This window comes from Chrysemys picta, chromosome 2 (assembly GCF_011386835.1).
Source record: "Chrysemys picta bellii isolate R12L10 chromosome 2, ASM1138683v2, whole genome shotgun sequence".
Classification (NCBI taxonomy): domain Eukaryota; kingdom Metazoa; phylum Chordata; order Testudines; family Emydidae; genus Chrysemys; species Chrysemys picta.
Window position 1 is genome coordinate 255,641,740 of NC_088792.1, and position 15,117 is coordinate 255,656,856.

The 15,117-nt window shown below is 40.2% G+C and overlaps 1 protein-coding gene across 25 annotated transcripts in view; it reads left to right on the forward strand.

Annotated features, from left to right (window-relative positions):
- Positions 1-15,117, forward strand: part of RIMS2 (regulating synaptic membrane exocytosis 2) — a 782,248-nt gene that overhangs the window by 544,024 nt on the left and 223,107 nt on the right. For 22 of the 25 annotated variants that reach the window (XM_065585993.1, XM_065585982.1, XM_065585999.1 and 19 more), the window contains one exon: positions 836-952. In XM_065585993.1, the coding sequence (XP_065442065.1) occupies positions 836-952 (117 nt within the window). The remainder of the gene's footprint in view (positions 1-835; positions 953-15,117) is intronic. The other 3 variants (XM_065585976.1, XM_065585983.1, XM_065585994.1) reach the window with 1 other exon arrangement.

Here is a 15,117-nt window from a genome sequence, read left to right on the forward strand (position 1 = left end):
TCCTAATAAACTCTGTGAACATACAAATGAAAATATCCTATTGCATTTACCTGATAAACTTTGCAGTTGATAGTACTATCTTCCTTTCTTCCTACTACTGGTTGATTTGTTCTGCGGTGCTGCAGGAGGAGAGGGGTCATTGGATACCACTGGTTATCAAGTTTATGTTGAATAAAATATGGGTGAAAGTTTGGCCCCACTGAAGTCAGTGGTAAAACTTCAGTGTAGCTAGGATTTCACCCACTATAATAATTACTTGTTGCTACTAGAATATAGAAAATGTTTAATTTAAATACATCTTCCTTTAAACTCCTAGATTATGCAAATTAAATCATTGTGCTACTTCTTCATTGCAAAACTAATATCTAGTGATTTGTACAGGTGATAATTTGCTTGGCAGGCTGAATTTTCCCTTAGTAGTCCTCATGTCACTCCATAGTAGATTGCCTCTGCCTAATATGGCAAAACACCAGCCCTGTATTGGATGGACCCTGGAACATTCTAATTCTCTACAATAAATCTCTCAGTTAGAAAGCAGACTTCTGCTACAATGCATCACTCTATAAGTACAGTGGCTCAAATCCTCTCCTGTGCTAAAGTCGCAGTATCTGTGGCACGAAGGTAGTGCCTTTTTTCTTTGAAATAATGATAGCCATTTCATCAAAACAATTCACCATGAGACTTATAATTATGTAACAGTACAAGTATGTGAAAGATAGACCTTTTAAAGCTCTTTTATAGCTGGCATTTTCATTAACAGAACTAATTTTACAAATCAGTATAAGGACATGGTGCACTACTCACCCTAAGACTATGATGGCTTTTATGTCCTCAGTAGGAATGTGGAACAGGGACCTCGAGGGACTCGATCTACTGCTGCACATTATAATACCATGAACCGAATGGATAGACATCGTGCAATAGATGACCACTACTCCCCAGACAGAGAGAGGTAAAAATCATATAGGAATTAGAAACATCTTTAGTCTATAGTCATCACAAGTTAATTATATCAGTGTGATGTATTAACCCTAAATTCAATAAAAAAGTAAACAAAAAACCCACAGAAACCTACATAGCCTCAGAGTTCCATAAATGATGATATATCTGCTGTTCTTTTTAGTGGTTTAATATTTAAAATTCACAGTGTGTACAGGGCTGCCTGAACTGCCATCTTGTATCCTCTTCGAAAGAAAGAATACAGAAAAATCTTTGAGGTGTATCTGTTACACAAGCAGCAAGACTGATTCTCTGTGAATTTGATTTTATTTTGACTATTTTCAATTCTTTAAACCATGTTTGTTGTTTACTGTGTTTGTAAGGTTTCCAGACTGGTGAATATGTTGAAAAATATGTAGCAGAATTCTTAGTTGATAATTTTCACTGCTGTATAAAAATTACATAAAAGTCCATATTTTGTACTCAGTGTTTGTGAAAAACTCCCACTGGGTATAGTGGAAGTAGCATACATATAGCAAAAGTAGAATATGGCACCGTTCTTATCTGTTCTTAACTTTATGAGCCATTTACCCTTAAAATAAGCTGCTTTGCCATTCTCTGAGATCAGAATTGGGCCTTGTGTGTTGAGTGCACATCTCACCATGACAGAAAGATTTCTGCTGAACAGGGCTTCATCAATCGTGAGCAGAGACATATCAACCTATCTGAATATTAATGAATTAGAAGTAAGATACAGTTAATAGTGAGATAGTGTAGCTCATTTTGCTATATTACCTGAGGTATCTTCTGACTTTAGTTAAAAAAAAAAGGCCTGTGTGCTTGCCACTACAACTTTGGGTCATAAAACAAAAAGAGAAAGCATTTGTCTCCCTTAGTTTTAAAATATTTCTGCACTTGAGTATGTTTTGTGCATCAAGATGGCAATATACCCATCACAGTTATGCAGGCAAGATTGCTAAATAATGTAGCATTTGTTTTTTACAGATACCAATGAGCAATAAAGATATATTTTCACTTATCATACGTTGTGGGAACTTATGTAGTTGCTGTATGCCAAATTAATATTTTTGCAGATTATTAGTAAAGACGGATTATCTAATAAGTGACATCAAAATTACATAACTGAAGTTGTTGACTATAATTCAATTAAGAATTTAGGAAACCGAGTTAAGTATATTGAACAGAAAAGACCATTGTGTTTTAAAAGGGCATTAATGCTAAGGTCCATAAATGTGAGGCACACAATCCCCAGGCAAATCTCAAATCGTAGTTATTTTATATATAATCAGAGGTGAAAGTAAGCCGATCTGGTTCCGGTATAGTATACCGGCAAGAGCCGGTACACAGTCGAACATACCAGCAGGAGGCAGCTTCCCCAGGCGGGCAATTTAAAAGGGCCCTGGCCTCCCGGCAGCGGCCAGAGCCCCTGGCCCTTTAAATCGCTGCCAGAGTCCCGCTGCCAGAGCCCCAGGGAGCAGCAGTGGCCGGGAGCCCTGGGGCTCCAGCGATGATTTAAAGGTCCCAGGGCTCCCAGATACTGCTACTGCAGCCGGAGCCCCGGACCCTTTAAATCACCGCCAGAGCCCCGCTGCCAGAGCCCTAGGGTAGCGGCAGCAGCTGGAGCCCCTGGCCCTTTAAATCGCCACCAGAGCCCCATGGCCCCTGGCCACCGCCACAGCTACCGCTACCATGAGGCTCTAGCTACTGAAGCCGGAGCCACGGGTCCTTTAAATCGCCGCCAGAGCCCCGGGGTAGTGGCAGCGGTTTAAAGGCCCCGGGGATATAAAGGCCCCGCCCCTTCTGCCCAAGGCCCCACCCCTTCCACCCAAGGGGACCCCCCACACACACCTGGTCAGGACCCCGGCCCTGTGTAGCATTAAGTCCCTTAAGTTACTTTCACCCCTGTATATAATCCATGTAAAAATATTAGAAAAAAATCAGTATCAGAACATTTTTGACAAAACAGAGCAAATGCATAAAAGTGAAATACTGAAAAGCAAACAGTTTTTTTGTTCTAGATTTCTAACTGTATTTGTTAGAAATATATATAGATTGTGTATTTATCTTTACAGATATCTTGTATTAGAATCTTTGCCCGGGTTTTGTAATTATGCCATCACTAGGAGAAACATTACTTAGCTGGGTATTGAGGCCAGTTTATTTAATTTTGATGTCCTAAAGCAATTAACTCAGGATTGTAACTGATGAATGTCTTTTTTTGAAATAGGGGGAAAAAACCCAGAGTGCTCTTGGGTATTATTATATAGTCAATAGTCATGAAGCTCTGGCTCTTTGAAGCACCACATATAGGTCTTGCAGAAACTGTTTTCATGCTTGAGTTTGGTCTCAGGCAGACTGTTCTCCTTGTTACCGTACAAACACACACACAACAGTGCAGGGAGTGCTGAACAGAACCACTAGAATCCCTCCTCCTCACTTCAAGCAGATACATCCTGCTCCAGTCAACTTTGGGTGGGGGAGCATTAATTAGATAATGGACATTTTGTTAACAGGTGTGTCAGAAAAAATATACAAGAGTTGTGACACTATGTTTTGGCATTGCACTGGGATGTTTGCAGCAGTAGCATAGTGTTGTACTCTGTACTGTGATCATGCAATATCATGATGCAAACAAGGCAGTAGATACTCAGGATGATGTTTCTTCGTTTATGGCAGTCTGGAACTTCATTAGCTGACAGAGGGGCTCACCAGATCTGTAAGATTGAAGATTAATGATTTTTTGGTTTTATGCTTATTTTTATGATTTTCTTGAACTTCCATATGTGGCAACACTTGAAGAATTATTTTTCTTGGTTTTTCCCTCTCCAAACAAATACTTTATCTACTGTTCTGTATTTAAAAACAAACCAACCAACCATACATGTATCCTGTCTATCATGTGTTATTAGCAGTATAACCCAAACTTTCAACGATTGAAGTTTCTGTTGTGAAATACATTCTCTAAAGTATTATTGGCTGTGAGCTATTATATAGAGGAAGAAAAAGAATAGTCCAAAACCTTTCACAATGTATATTCTTTTGCATACCTAGCAGCAGGAATGTGAATGGGAAGGTAATTAGAGAATCAAAACAATAGTATTGAACATATTTCAGATGTTCTCCTTGTCTTCTGTAGTCTTTATCTGTTCACACTAAATTCCTGGGTGAAATCTTGGTTCCACTGAAGTCAATGGGAAAACTCCCACTGACTTCAGTGGAGCCAGGATTTCATTCCTGGATCTGATTTCTTACTTTGTTGGTATTGCACTATTCCTGCTGGAAATGCTTAATTACTGTTGAATAATATACAGCTTTGCCAGATATAGCAGGGAAGTGTCTGTTTCAAAGTCCCTCGTAGAACTCGTGACTGTGATCAGCTCCTGACCCTGCTGAGTAGCAGGGTAAATTTCAGAGGAAGGAAAATTGCTATATTTTTGTACAGTGATAACCTTTCTTCTTGCTGCCAAAATTATCCTGAGTTTGTCTCACACTTAACTGTAAATAGCTAAACGCATACTTTGCACTACTATTGTTTTGAAAAATATGAATCCACAGGGCTGCATTTACCTGCACAGCTCTGTGGGGATTATGGTCTGTTTAGGACTGCTTGGGAAACGGGACTCATCTGCATAAATTTGTCACCCCACCTCAGACTACTCTTCATTACCTTGCTAAACTGCAGGTGTGAACATTCTTTCCTCCATGTGGCTTGCTCATTGTCTGGTTCAGCTTAGAATTCAGCTAGCCTATCCGACATTAATGGGCTACCCTACTACTGTCATAGAATCATAGACTATCAGGGTTGGAAGAGACCTCAGGAGGTCATCTAGTCCAACCCCCTGCTCAACGCAGGACCAACCCCACTAAATCATCCCAGCCAGGGCTTTGTCAAGCCGGCCCTTAAAAACCTCTAAGGATGAAGATTCCACCACCTCCCTAGGTAACCCATTCCAGTGCTTCACCACCCTCCTAGTGAAATAGTTTTTTCTAATATCCAACCTAGACCGCCCCCACTGCAACTTGAGACCGCTGCTCCTTGTTCTGTCATCTACCACCACTGAGAACAGCCTAGCTCCATCCTCTTTAGAACCCCCCCTTCAGGTAGTTGAAGGCTGCTATCAAATCCCCCCTCACTCTTCTTTTTGCAAACTAAATAAGCCCAGTTTCCTCAGCCTCTCCGCATAAGTCATGTGCCCCTAAACATTTTCGTTGCCCTCTGCTGGACTCTCTCCAGTTTGTCCACATCCTTTCTGTCGCTGTATAAGACAAGCTGACTTACTGTTTGGAAGGAAAACATGAATTGGAATGCTATTTAGCCCAGGCTGAGTAGTTAACAAAAATCATATGAAAAACAATGTATTAAAAACATAAGAACGTCCATACTGTGTCAAACCAATGGTCCATCTAGCCCAGTATGCTCTCATCCAACAGTGGCTGGTACCAGATGCTTCAGAGGGAGTGAAAAGAACAGGGAAATTTATTGAGTGATCCATCCCCTGTCATGCAGTCCAGCTTCTAGCAGTCAGGGGTTTAAAGACACCCAGAGCATGAGTTTAATGACTCCCTGACCATCTTTGCTAATAGCCATTGATGGAACTATCCTCTATGAACTTATCTAATTCTTTTTTGAGCTCAGTTACACTTTTGGCCTTCACAACATCTCCTGGCAATGAGTTCCACAGGTTGACTGTGTGTTGTGTGAAGAAGTACTTCCTTATATTTGTTTTGAACTTGCTACTTATTAAGTCCATTGGGTGACCCTTTGTTCGTGTACTGCATGAAGGGGTAAATAACATTTCCTTATTCACTTTCTCCACATCATTCATGATTTTATTTTATACCTCTATAGTATTCCCCCTCAGTCATCTTCTTTCCTAACTGAAAAGTCACATTCTTTTTAATATCTCCTCATATGGAAACTGTTACATACCCCTAATCTTTTTTTTTTTTTGCCCTTCTGTATACTTTTTCCAACTCCAATATATCTTTTTTGAGATGGGGTAACCAGATCTGCATGCAGTATTCAAGATGTGGGCATACCATGGATTTATATAGTGGCATTATGATATTTTTTGTCTTATTGTCTATCTGTTTCCTAATGATTCCTGACATTCTGTTAGCTTTTTTGAGTGCTGCTGCGTATTGTGGAGATGTTTTCAGAGAACTATCCATGATAATGCCACGATCTTCCTTGAGTGGAACAGCTAATTTAGACTCCATCGTTTTGTATGTATAGTTGGAATTATGTTTTCAAATGTGCATTATTTGCAATTATCTACATTTCAATTTCATCTGTCATTTTCTTGCCCAGCCCCCAGTTTTGTGAGATCCCTTCTCAGTCAGCTTTGGACTTAACTATCTGGAGTAATTTTTTTATCATGTGAAAACTTTGCCACCTCACTACTTACCCCTTTTTCCAAATCAGGTATGAATATGTTGAACGGCACTGGGCGAACTCATGGTGCCCTGGGTCAGGCAGGAAATGTTTGAGTGGATTTATTAAAGCTCAGAGTGGGGAAAAATCAGAACAAACAAACAACACACACCCTGAAATATCCCAGAAAACCGACTATTTATATCACAAGAGCTGCTAAATGATGTTCCTGAGAGTGGGGATGAGCTGCTCAGCAGTACACAAGGGCATACAGACACTAGCGATATTTACTTTTAGCAAATTCCACATTTCTGTATTGAAGCCACCTCACACTGCAGATATTGCTATCCAGAACCCTGTAGCATATGCTCTCACCTTTGCATTGAGAATCCCATTGCAACTGGCAGGACCAGTGCACTCTTGTCCCCCATCTCCTCAGGGATCCTGCAAGCAATTAGGGATGGTAACAAAAAATAAAAGAAGAAATCTAAGTAAAAATGGATGACATGGAGACTAAACTAACCTCAGTAAAGACAGACCCAGGCTGTTAGAATCATCCAACAAAAAGAAGTGTTTGTTGTTTTATTTTTTTAAAGAGAGAATTGAGAGGATCTGAAAAACAGATCCAGAATGAGACATGGAAGAGTTGTTTTCTTCTTAGAAGAAGCAAAACACACCAATGTAAGAAACTTTGTGGGAAACCTGCTAAAATATGTCTTTTCCATAGATTCCAAGGCCAGTAGGGACCATTCTGATCATCTAGTCTGACCTCCTGTATAACAAAGGCCATAGAACTTCACCAAAATAATTTCTAGAGCAGTGGTTTTCAAACTTATTTCATTGGGTCCCCCTTCTTTGTGTCTGTAGTTGATGTCCTCCTCCCCTAAGTACATATACTGCCACCCAGCTCTGAAGGCAGAACAGAGAGCAGTGGCTCCTGGCTGGGCGCTCAGCTCTGAAGGCAGTGAAGGCCAGCTCTGAAGACCATCAGCAGCACAGAAGTAAGGGTGGCAATGTGAAAGTGATATTTGTCAATATCACTTTTCACAGCAGGCTTAGTGCCCCATTGCCACCCTTACTTCTATGCTGCTGCTGCCACCCCGGAGCTGACAGCCAGAGCCCTGCCGCCTCCAGGTGAGGGATTTGGCCCTGGCTGTCTCCCAGTGAGGGATTGAGGGGCAGGGAAGGAGCACTTGAGCCTGGGCGGCAGGGCTTGAGCTGTCAGCCCCAGGGGTGGGATTGGGATTTTGGCAGTCAGCCCCAGGATGGCAAGGCTCAGGTTGCTCCCTTTATCTCCTCTCCCCCAGCCACCCAGGTATGCACCGGGCTGACCAGAAGACCTATTAATGATAAAAAAAAGCACACAGCTCATGCCTCCCTTGACACATTTCCACGTCTCTTTTGGGAGGCCTGCCCCATAGTTTGAGAATTGATGTTCTAGAGCATATCTTTTAGAAAAACATCCAAATTTAAAATTTAAAATGGTCAGTGATGGAGAATCCCCCTCAACCTTTGGTAAATTGTTCCAGTTGTCAATTACTCTCACCATTAATAACTTAAGCCTTATTTCCAGTCTGAATTTTCTAGTTTCCACCTCCAGCCATTGGGTCATGTTGTACCTGTCTCTGCCAGACTGAAGAGCTGATTATTGGTTTCCCATGTAGATATTATAAGATTGTAATCAAGTCACCTCTTTACCTTCTCTTTGTTAAGCTAAATTGATTGAGCTCTTTGAGTCTACTCGAGATTCCTCTGTTTATATATCCCAAGATTGCATTAGCTCTTTTGGCTACAGCATCACACTGGGATCACATGTTCAGCTGATAATCCAGCATGACCCCCAAATCTTATTCAGAGTAACTGCTTTCCAGGATAGAGTCCCCAATCCTGTAAGTATGGCCTACATTCTTTGTTCCTAGATATATAGTTTTACATTTAGCCTTATTAAAATACATATTTAAAGAATTCACCCAAAATCTACAAAACACTTCTCAAGACCACTTCCCCAGAACTGTCATCTTTCACTTCCTGAATCAGAGATAAAGAAAATATACTTAAGTATACTTAAGTATGCCTGAGTAGAATCTATCACCTTCTAAAACACTTCCCACATCTCCTTCAACCCAGATTGTAAGTGATGTAGATGAGAGTTCTGAGGACAGAAGACTTCCTAAGAGAATGTAAAATGATATACTCTTTGCTATATTCCATGAAGCTGAGACAAGAACAACATAGTACTGTGGTTTTCTCCCTGGACCTACTGGCAGTCCTAAGAAATATAAGAATGCTTGTGTCATGGAGTCACACTGAAAGCTTACCTATGGCTTTTATACAGACTCTCAGGGTAGTAATTGCTCTATCGAGGATCGATTTATCGCATCTTGTCTAGACACGATAAATCGATCCCCGAACGCGCTCCCCGTTGACTCTGGAACTCCACCAGAGTGAGAGGCGGAAGCGGAGTTGGGGGGGAGCCACAGCCATCGATCCCACGCCGTGAGGACCCGAGGTAAATCGATCTAAGATACGTCAATTTCAGCTACACTATTCTCATAGCTGAAGTTGCGTATCTTAGATCGATTCCCCCCCCCCCCCCCAGTGTAGACCAGCCCTCAGAGAGTATACCTCTTTAGAGCAAGGCCTAAGGCCTCCACTTTTTGTAGTGGCTGCACTACACCCATAGTGGCAGAACTACCTGCCACTCTGGCTCAAAATGTCCAGGATGCCATCTCTCTCTCTGCACTGGGAAACAAAGTTCTTACAACAGTTTTCTGATACCTTAGTTATTTGTTTCAAGTTCTAGTTGTACTATTTTCACATATTCTGCCTCCCTCAGCTGCCAGGTGTTACAAGTTAATGTCTGGTCCCTGATCTTCCATTGTATGTCTGAGGGTAACTCCATTCATATGTTGACAGTTCTTGGTAGTTCATTCATACCTACCCAGACATGCCTACGTGACCAACATCCATCTCTTATTCCCCTGCCCCAAAGAAAAAATTAACCCCATCAGTCCTAGTAGAACACAATACAAAAGTGAGTAGGGAACCAAGTCATATATATTTTTCATAAAATGTAGTAATTTTGACATTCTTCACTGTTAGTGATGCAGAAAGAACATCTTCCTAGCTGACACCACAGACAAGACTCTCTTACTACTTTCAAGTCTAATGGCAGTGTAAATGTTCACTGAAAAGCAAAATACCAACAAAGCAGCAAAGAAGACATAAACTTTTTTCTGCCTGGATGTAGTCTAAATCCTTAGCACTCAACCACTGAAATGTGATTTATTTTATTATTTATTTTATTACAAATTGAACATGAGTCAACAATGTGATGCTGGTGCAAAAAAAGCAAATGCCATTTTGGGTTGCACTAACAGAGGAATAGCATGCAAGTCACGGGAGGTAATAGTACTGCTCTACTTGGGGCTGGTTAGGCCTTAGCTGGAGTGCTGTGTCCAATTTTGGTCACCGCTATATAGAAAAGATGTAAAGAGACTGGAAAGGATCCAGAGGTGATCAACGAAAATGATCAAAGGGATGGAATGGAAGCCATATGAGCATAGGCTGAAGAAACTGAGTATGTTTAGTTTGGAAAAGAGGAAATTAAGGGGGAACATGATAATGATCTTCAAATACTTGAAAGGCTGCCATAAGAAAGATGGAGAAAAATTGTTCTCTCTTGTCACAGAAGGCAAGATGAGGCAATGGGTTCAAACTACAGCATAGCAGATATAAATCTCAGGAAAAACTTCCTAACTGTAAGAATGGTAGAACAATGAAACAGACTGCATAGGGAGGTTGTGGAAGCTCTTTCACTGGAGGTTTTCAAAAGGAGGATGGCTAGCCATCTCACACAACAAATCCTGTATCTTGGCAGAGGAATAGACTAGATGATGCTTGCGATCCCTCCTAACCCTATGGTTCTATGATTCTATGATTAATCCTTTAAAACATTAATTATTGTAAAAGGCATGTTTATATACCTTAATTAAAGGCCAATATTCCTTCTTTGATTTACTGAATTTTAATAGACACACAGGCATGTAGTCTTGATGACAGAGTTAAACTATAATTAAAATTGATGGCCACCCAGTCTAATCATTTGATATATGTCAGAAATTTAGTGAGTGTATTCATAGCTCCAAAACTTAATTGTTTAAATTATTTTGTTAACTATGGAATTTATATATGTGTATTGTTTCATTTTGGTCAAACGTCTATGGAGTTTTTTTAAGCACTTTTATAATTGCTATAATTATATAATTTGAATTTGAATTAAACAAGCAATCTTGTTAAGAAATATAAAATCTTGCTTTATTATTATATTCTAAATCACTATTTTGATGTTTTAAATAAATATATCAAAATTGGCAATTATGTTAGTTGCATCTCATGGAGTGTCCATACCTTAAACACTTTAGTCAAAAAGCAAAGTCCTTTTGCAATCCAATTTTGCACCAATCTTACCTCCTGCAAACTAATATCAGTAATATGAAAAAGATGTGGTTGGGAAAGGTATATAAACTGCTGTCACATCACCAGCTTTGATGGTGGTATTTTATCTAGCCATAAAAATTTCTCCTTACAATTAGCTTTTGTTAAAAAGCACTCTGCAGGTAGATTCTGAGCAATTGAAGGGCAGTCTAAGCAGGGAGGAAAGACAAACCCTATCTAGATCGTATGTTCTGAGCCAGATGGCTTTTTTGTTTGTTTTTTAATATATGCTGGTGCTCAAGTGATTGTACTACTGAGCTCCTCAGCAAGAACTTCAACCTCTCAATAAATGAAAGCTCAAGTCGTTTCTCTTCAGCACCATCTTAATGGAGAAGATTCGGGGTCTGCTTGGTTTAGTTCCTGGGTGACTCAGATATAAGGCAAACCCTGAAACCACAAACTTGGTAGTACTGTTGTTATTCATGTGTTCCTGAGTCTCTTTCTTGCAATGACTGTTTGTTTTTTAAGCCCCAGTACACAATTACTTCTGTTGAATAAGTAACATGGAGTTGCTCTGATCACGTTCTGACCAGAATGAAAATTGCTTCTAACATGGCCTTTCTTTATCAGATTGTATCTGATTCTTCAACCCATGTATCCTTAAGAATCTCTATTGCAATAATTGCCTATTTTTATAAATGAAACTATTTTGATGTTTTAAAAAATATAATCAGTAGCAAAGATATACTTTCAAAAATACGGACAGGAAACTTTCCCTGATACTAGATGGGAAGCCTCCTGTGTTTCCATCATTTCCTACATGTTATTTCTTAATAAACACTTGAATATAGACCAAAAATCTCAGAAGGATCTAGCTTTAGAAAAGGAACGAAACTACTCAGTTTTTCAAACCACAGGAAAATGCTAGAAACAGACAGTCTGGAATCCAGTCTTCCTGAAATAAATCTCAGGAACACTTCATATGAAAGGCACAAAGATACGGATATGACTGGGGAGACAAGAATGGGAGACTCTTAGTCTGGTTCCAAAAACAAAAAGAAACTGCTAACACTATAGCCACCTTCATCCTTAGTGCCTGATAAAAACGGAGGTTACTAATGTAATTCGTACACCAACTGAAGGAAAAATGATTGGGCAAGACATTGGAAAAGATAGATGAACAACCTGAGTAAACAATATGCAGATTGTACTGACAGACGCTGCTTGGTGAAAGCTCAAAGGGGGCAGACAAAATTGGCTTTACGCCACAATTAAGTCCCGCACCCATTCCTGGGCCTGTTTATTGTGGTTTCTAGTGGTTGAGGATCCTCAGAATGCAGCAGTGCTCCAGCCATGCTCCCTTTCCCACAGCCATGCCCCTGAATCACCACCTCTGCCAGGATGGGGGCAGAACATTAGGCAATGGCATAAGGCCTGGTCAGAGGGGAATGGAAACTGAAAAGAGGATAATTATTTTATAAGGGCTCAGTTCTGTTGTTAAAACAACAACAACACAGAAGTCAAAAACATTTAACTCTTTGTACTATAAGAAGAGCAGAAAGAAGGACAAGACAGTGTACATACAACCTTTTAATGTTAATGTGTATGTGTTTACTGTGTGTGTTTTCAGACCTGGACTTTGGTGTGTTGTGTGATTGGTCACCTGAAGCACATAGTATGGTTTCTGTTCCTTTATTGGCTACCTGAACCTTTATAAAGAAGCGGAGTGCCCAAAGAACTATTTGGACCATTTAAAGATGTAGGGAGCATTGTAAGGAGCTTATGCACAGCAGGAGATAAGTGAGACCTGGAAATTTTAAAGAGACAAGGTGGGTGAGGTAATATCTCTTATTGGCCCAACTTCTGTTGGTGAGAGAGAAAAGTTTTCAAGCCAATCAAGACAATGTAGAGTAGCTCCAGGATTATTATAAAATTTTATATTGGCTTCCAACATCTCCTTTGAAGCAGCTAAGTCAATGGGGATAACCAGAGCTTGGTGTTTTTCGGCCATGGCCCCTCCCTTCTTATAGCAGTTCTGAGCCCCCTTCTCACTACCAGCACAGAGCAAAGAGGACTTAACTAGGTCTAGTCCTGTTTATTCTCCAATTCTCTATAAACTAAAACATAGAAATACAAATATGTAAATGCATTAGAGTAGGGACAACATATTATTCTGTGTTTTATACATCAACATGTGAATTTGCAGGACTTTATGCCAACAAAAGAATAACAAGAACAATAATAATCAGCACCCTCTGGGTGTCCAGTATGATATCTCTACTATTTGTTTGTATTTTAGCTTAAGAACATTTCTTTACATATAAAATTATAAATTAAGTATTTAAACAGGAATGTCTGTCATCTCTCTTTATAATACATTTATACAAGGGAATGTAGTAAATTTTTGAAAACTATTTTAATGGCAAAATCTGACCTGTGATCTAATCCAGGTTAATAGCCGTTTTATTTGCTTTTCCACAAACGTTTTAATGACTAATTATTGTCTAAACTAGAATTATGGGGATGGAGTTTTATTCATGCAAATATAAGTCTATGTGTATGAACAAGTGGAATCACATTTACTTATGCATCTTTGCACCTGAAATATAAGGATTTAATGCTGCTTTAAATCCTAATGTACAATGCCGCCATAGCTATAAACACACACACATGCACAAACATACCAGTATTACATTTTTGTTTGAGCAAAACAATGCTTTTTTATGCACACCCAGGTTTTGTGGGTTTGTTAGTAAAGATGGTGGAGGAACATAAAGACTAGGAACATGTTTTACAATCAGATACAGAAACCGCCTCTGCAGAAGAACTACATACTCTTTTCACCACACCAGTCTCACATGTGTTCTGTATATACTACATAACAACGATTGTGGTCAATAACTGGTGAAAGTAGGTCAAATTGACAGGCTAGTTTGACAAAAATAGAGACTAGCAGATTCAGTCCATATTCTTATCAGATATATGGAAGAATATGCATTGTGACTAATTAATGTCAACATTATGGGACAGATAGTACAGAGTCCTATATGAGTGCTGAAGAGGGGGAGAAGGCACGAAAAGCCAATAATGATGCTAAAAATGTCCTGGGGCAGGATAAGGGTGAGCTATAGCCGTGTCGTCTCTCCACATGGGCAAGCACTGAGGGGGTGGGGGAACGTATACTACTCCTGTAAAAGAATGTAGCAAATACCATTGCTTCAAGCATTCCCCCAGGGTTTTTGAAGTCTACGTGCTCCCCGTGAACAACCCCTCCTTACTCTCCATCACCAAGGCAGGCTGTATCTGAAAGACATTTAAGTAGTACAGGCGAGTCGCATCATACGCGCATTTAACTACGCAAATTCAACTATACGCGCTCGGCAAAAAAAAGAAAATCAACAAGATACCTGTAAATGGCGCGGGCGATTCCACCCAATGAGCATATGCCCCGGAGTGAGCATGAGATGGGAGATGTGAATCTACTGTTCCCTCAGTTGGTCTCAGTTCCCGCATGCCTCTCATAGTGTGAGCATCTTGCTGCGCTGAGTGTGATTCTAGTGTTTAAAGATACGTATTTTTCATACAACATGGCCCCTAAATGCAAGCCAACTACTTCATCTGGTGCTCAACCAAAGAAAAAGCGATCTGTTCCAATGCTGGAGGAAAAACTGGCTGTGTTGGACTTATTGAGAGACGGTATGTTGGTCTCCAATGTGGCGCATAAATATGGCCGCAACAAATCTAGCATCCGTGCCATCCATCAAGATTCAAGAGAGAGAAATTTGTCAAGCCGTGGCATCAAGTGCTCCAATAACTGCTAAGGTGACAAGCCAGGTGCGTGATAAGACTTTAGTGAAGACTGAAAAGGCATTAAACTTATGGCTGGAAGACATGAACTGTAAACGTGTACCTATGGATGGCAACACATTGCGAGAAAAGGCTCTTAGTCTCTACGCGCTGTTCAGACCTCCCGCCGAAGAGGGACAGCCTTCTGATGAGAAGGAATTCAAAGCCAGCCAAGGTTAGCTTAACAGTTTTAGGAACCACTTCAACCTCAAAAACGTGCAGACTACTGGTGAAGCTGCATCCGCCAATGAAGAGGCAGCAAAAGCCTACCCCTAACAATTAAAGAAAATCATAGAAGAAAAGGGCTATCTTCTGGAACAAGTTTTTAATGCTGACGAGACTGGGCTCTTCTGGAAAAAAATGCCCAACCACACTTACATTTCAAAATCAGAAAGACAAGCCCCTGGCTTCAGAGAAGCTAAAGACTGTGTGACTGTGTTGTTTTGTGGCAATGCAGTTGGGCATTTAATAAATCAGGGCTTGCTCTGCAGGGCTGCAAA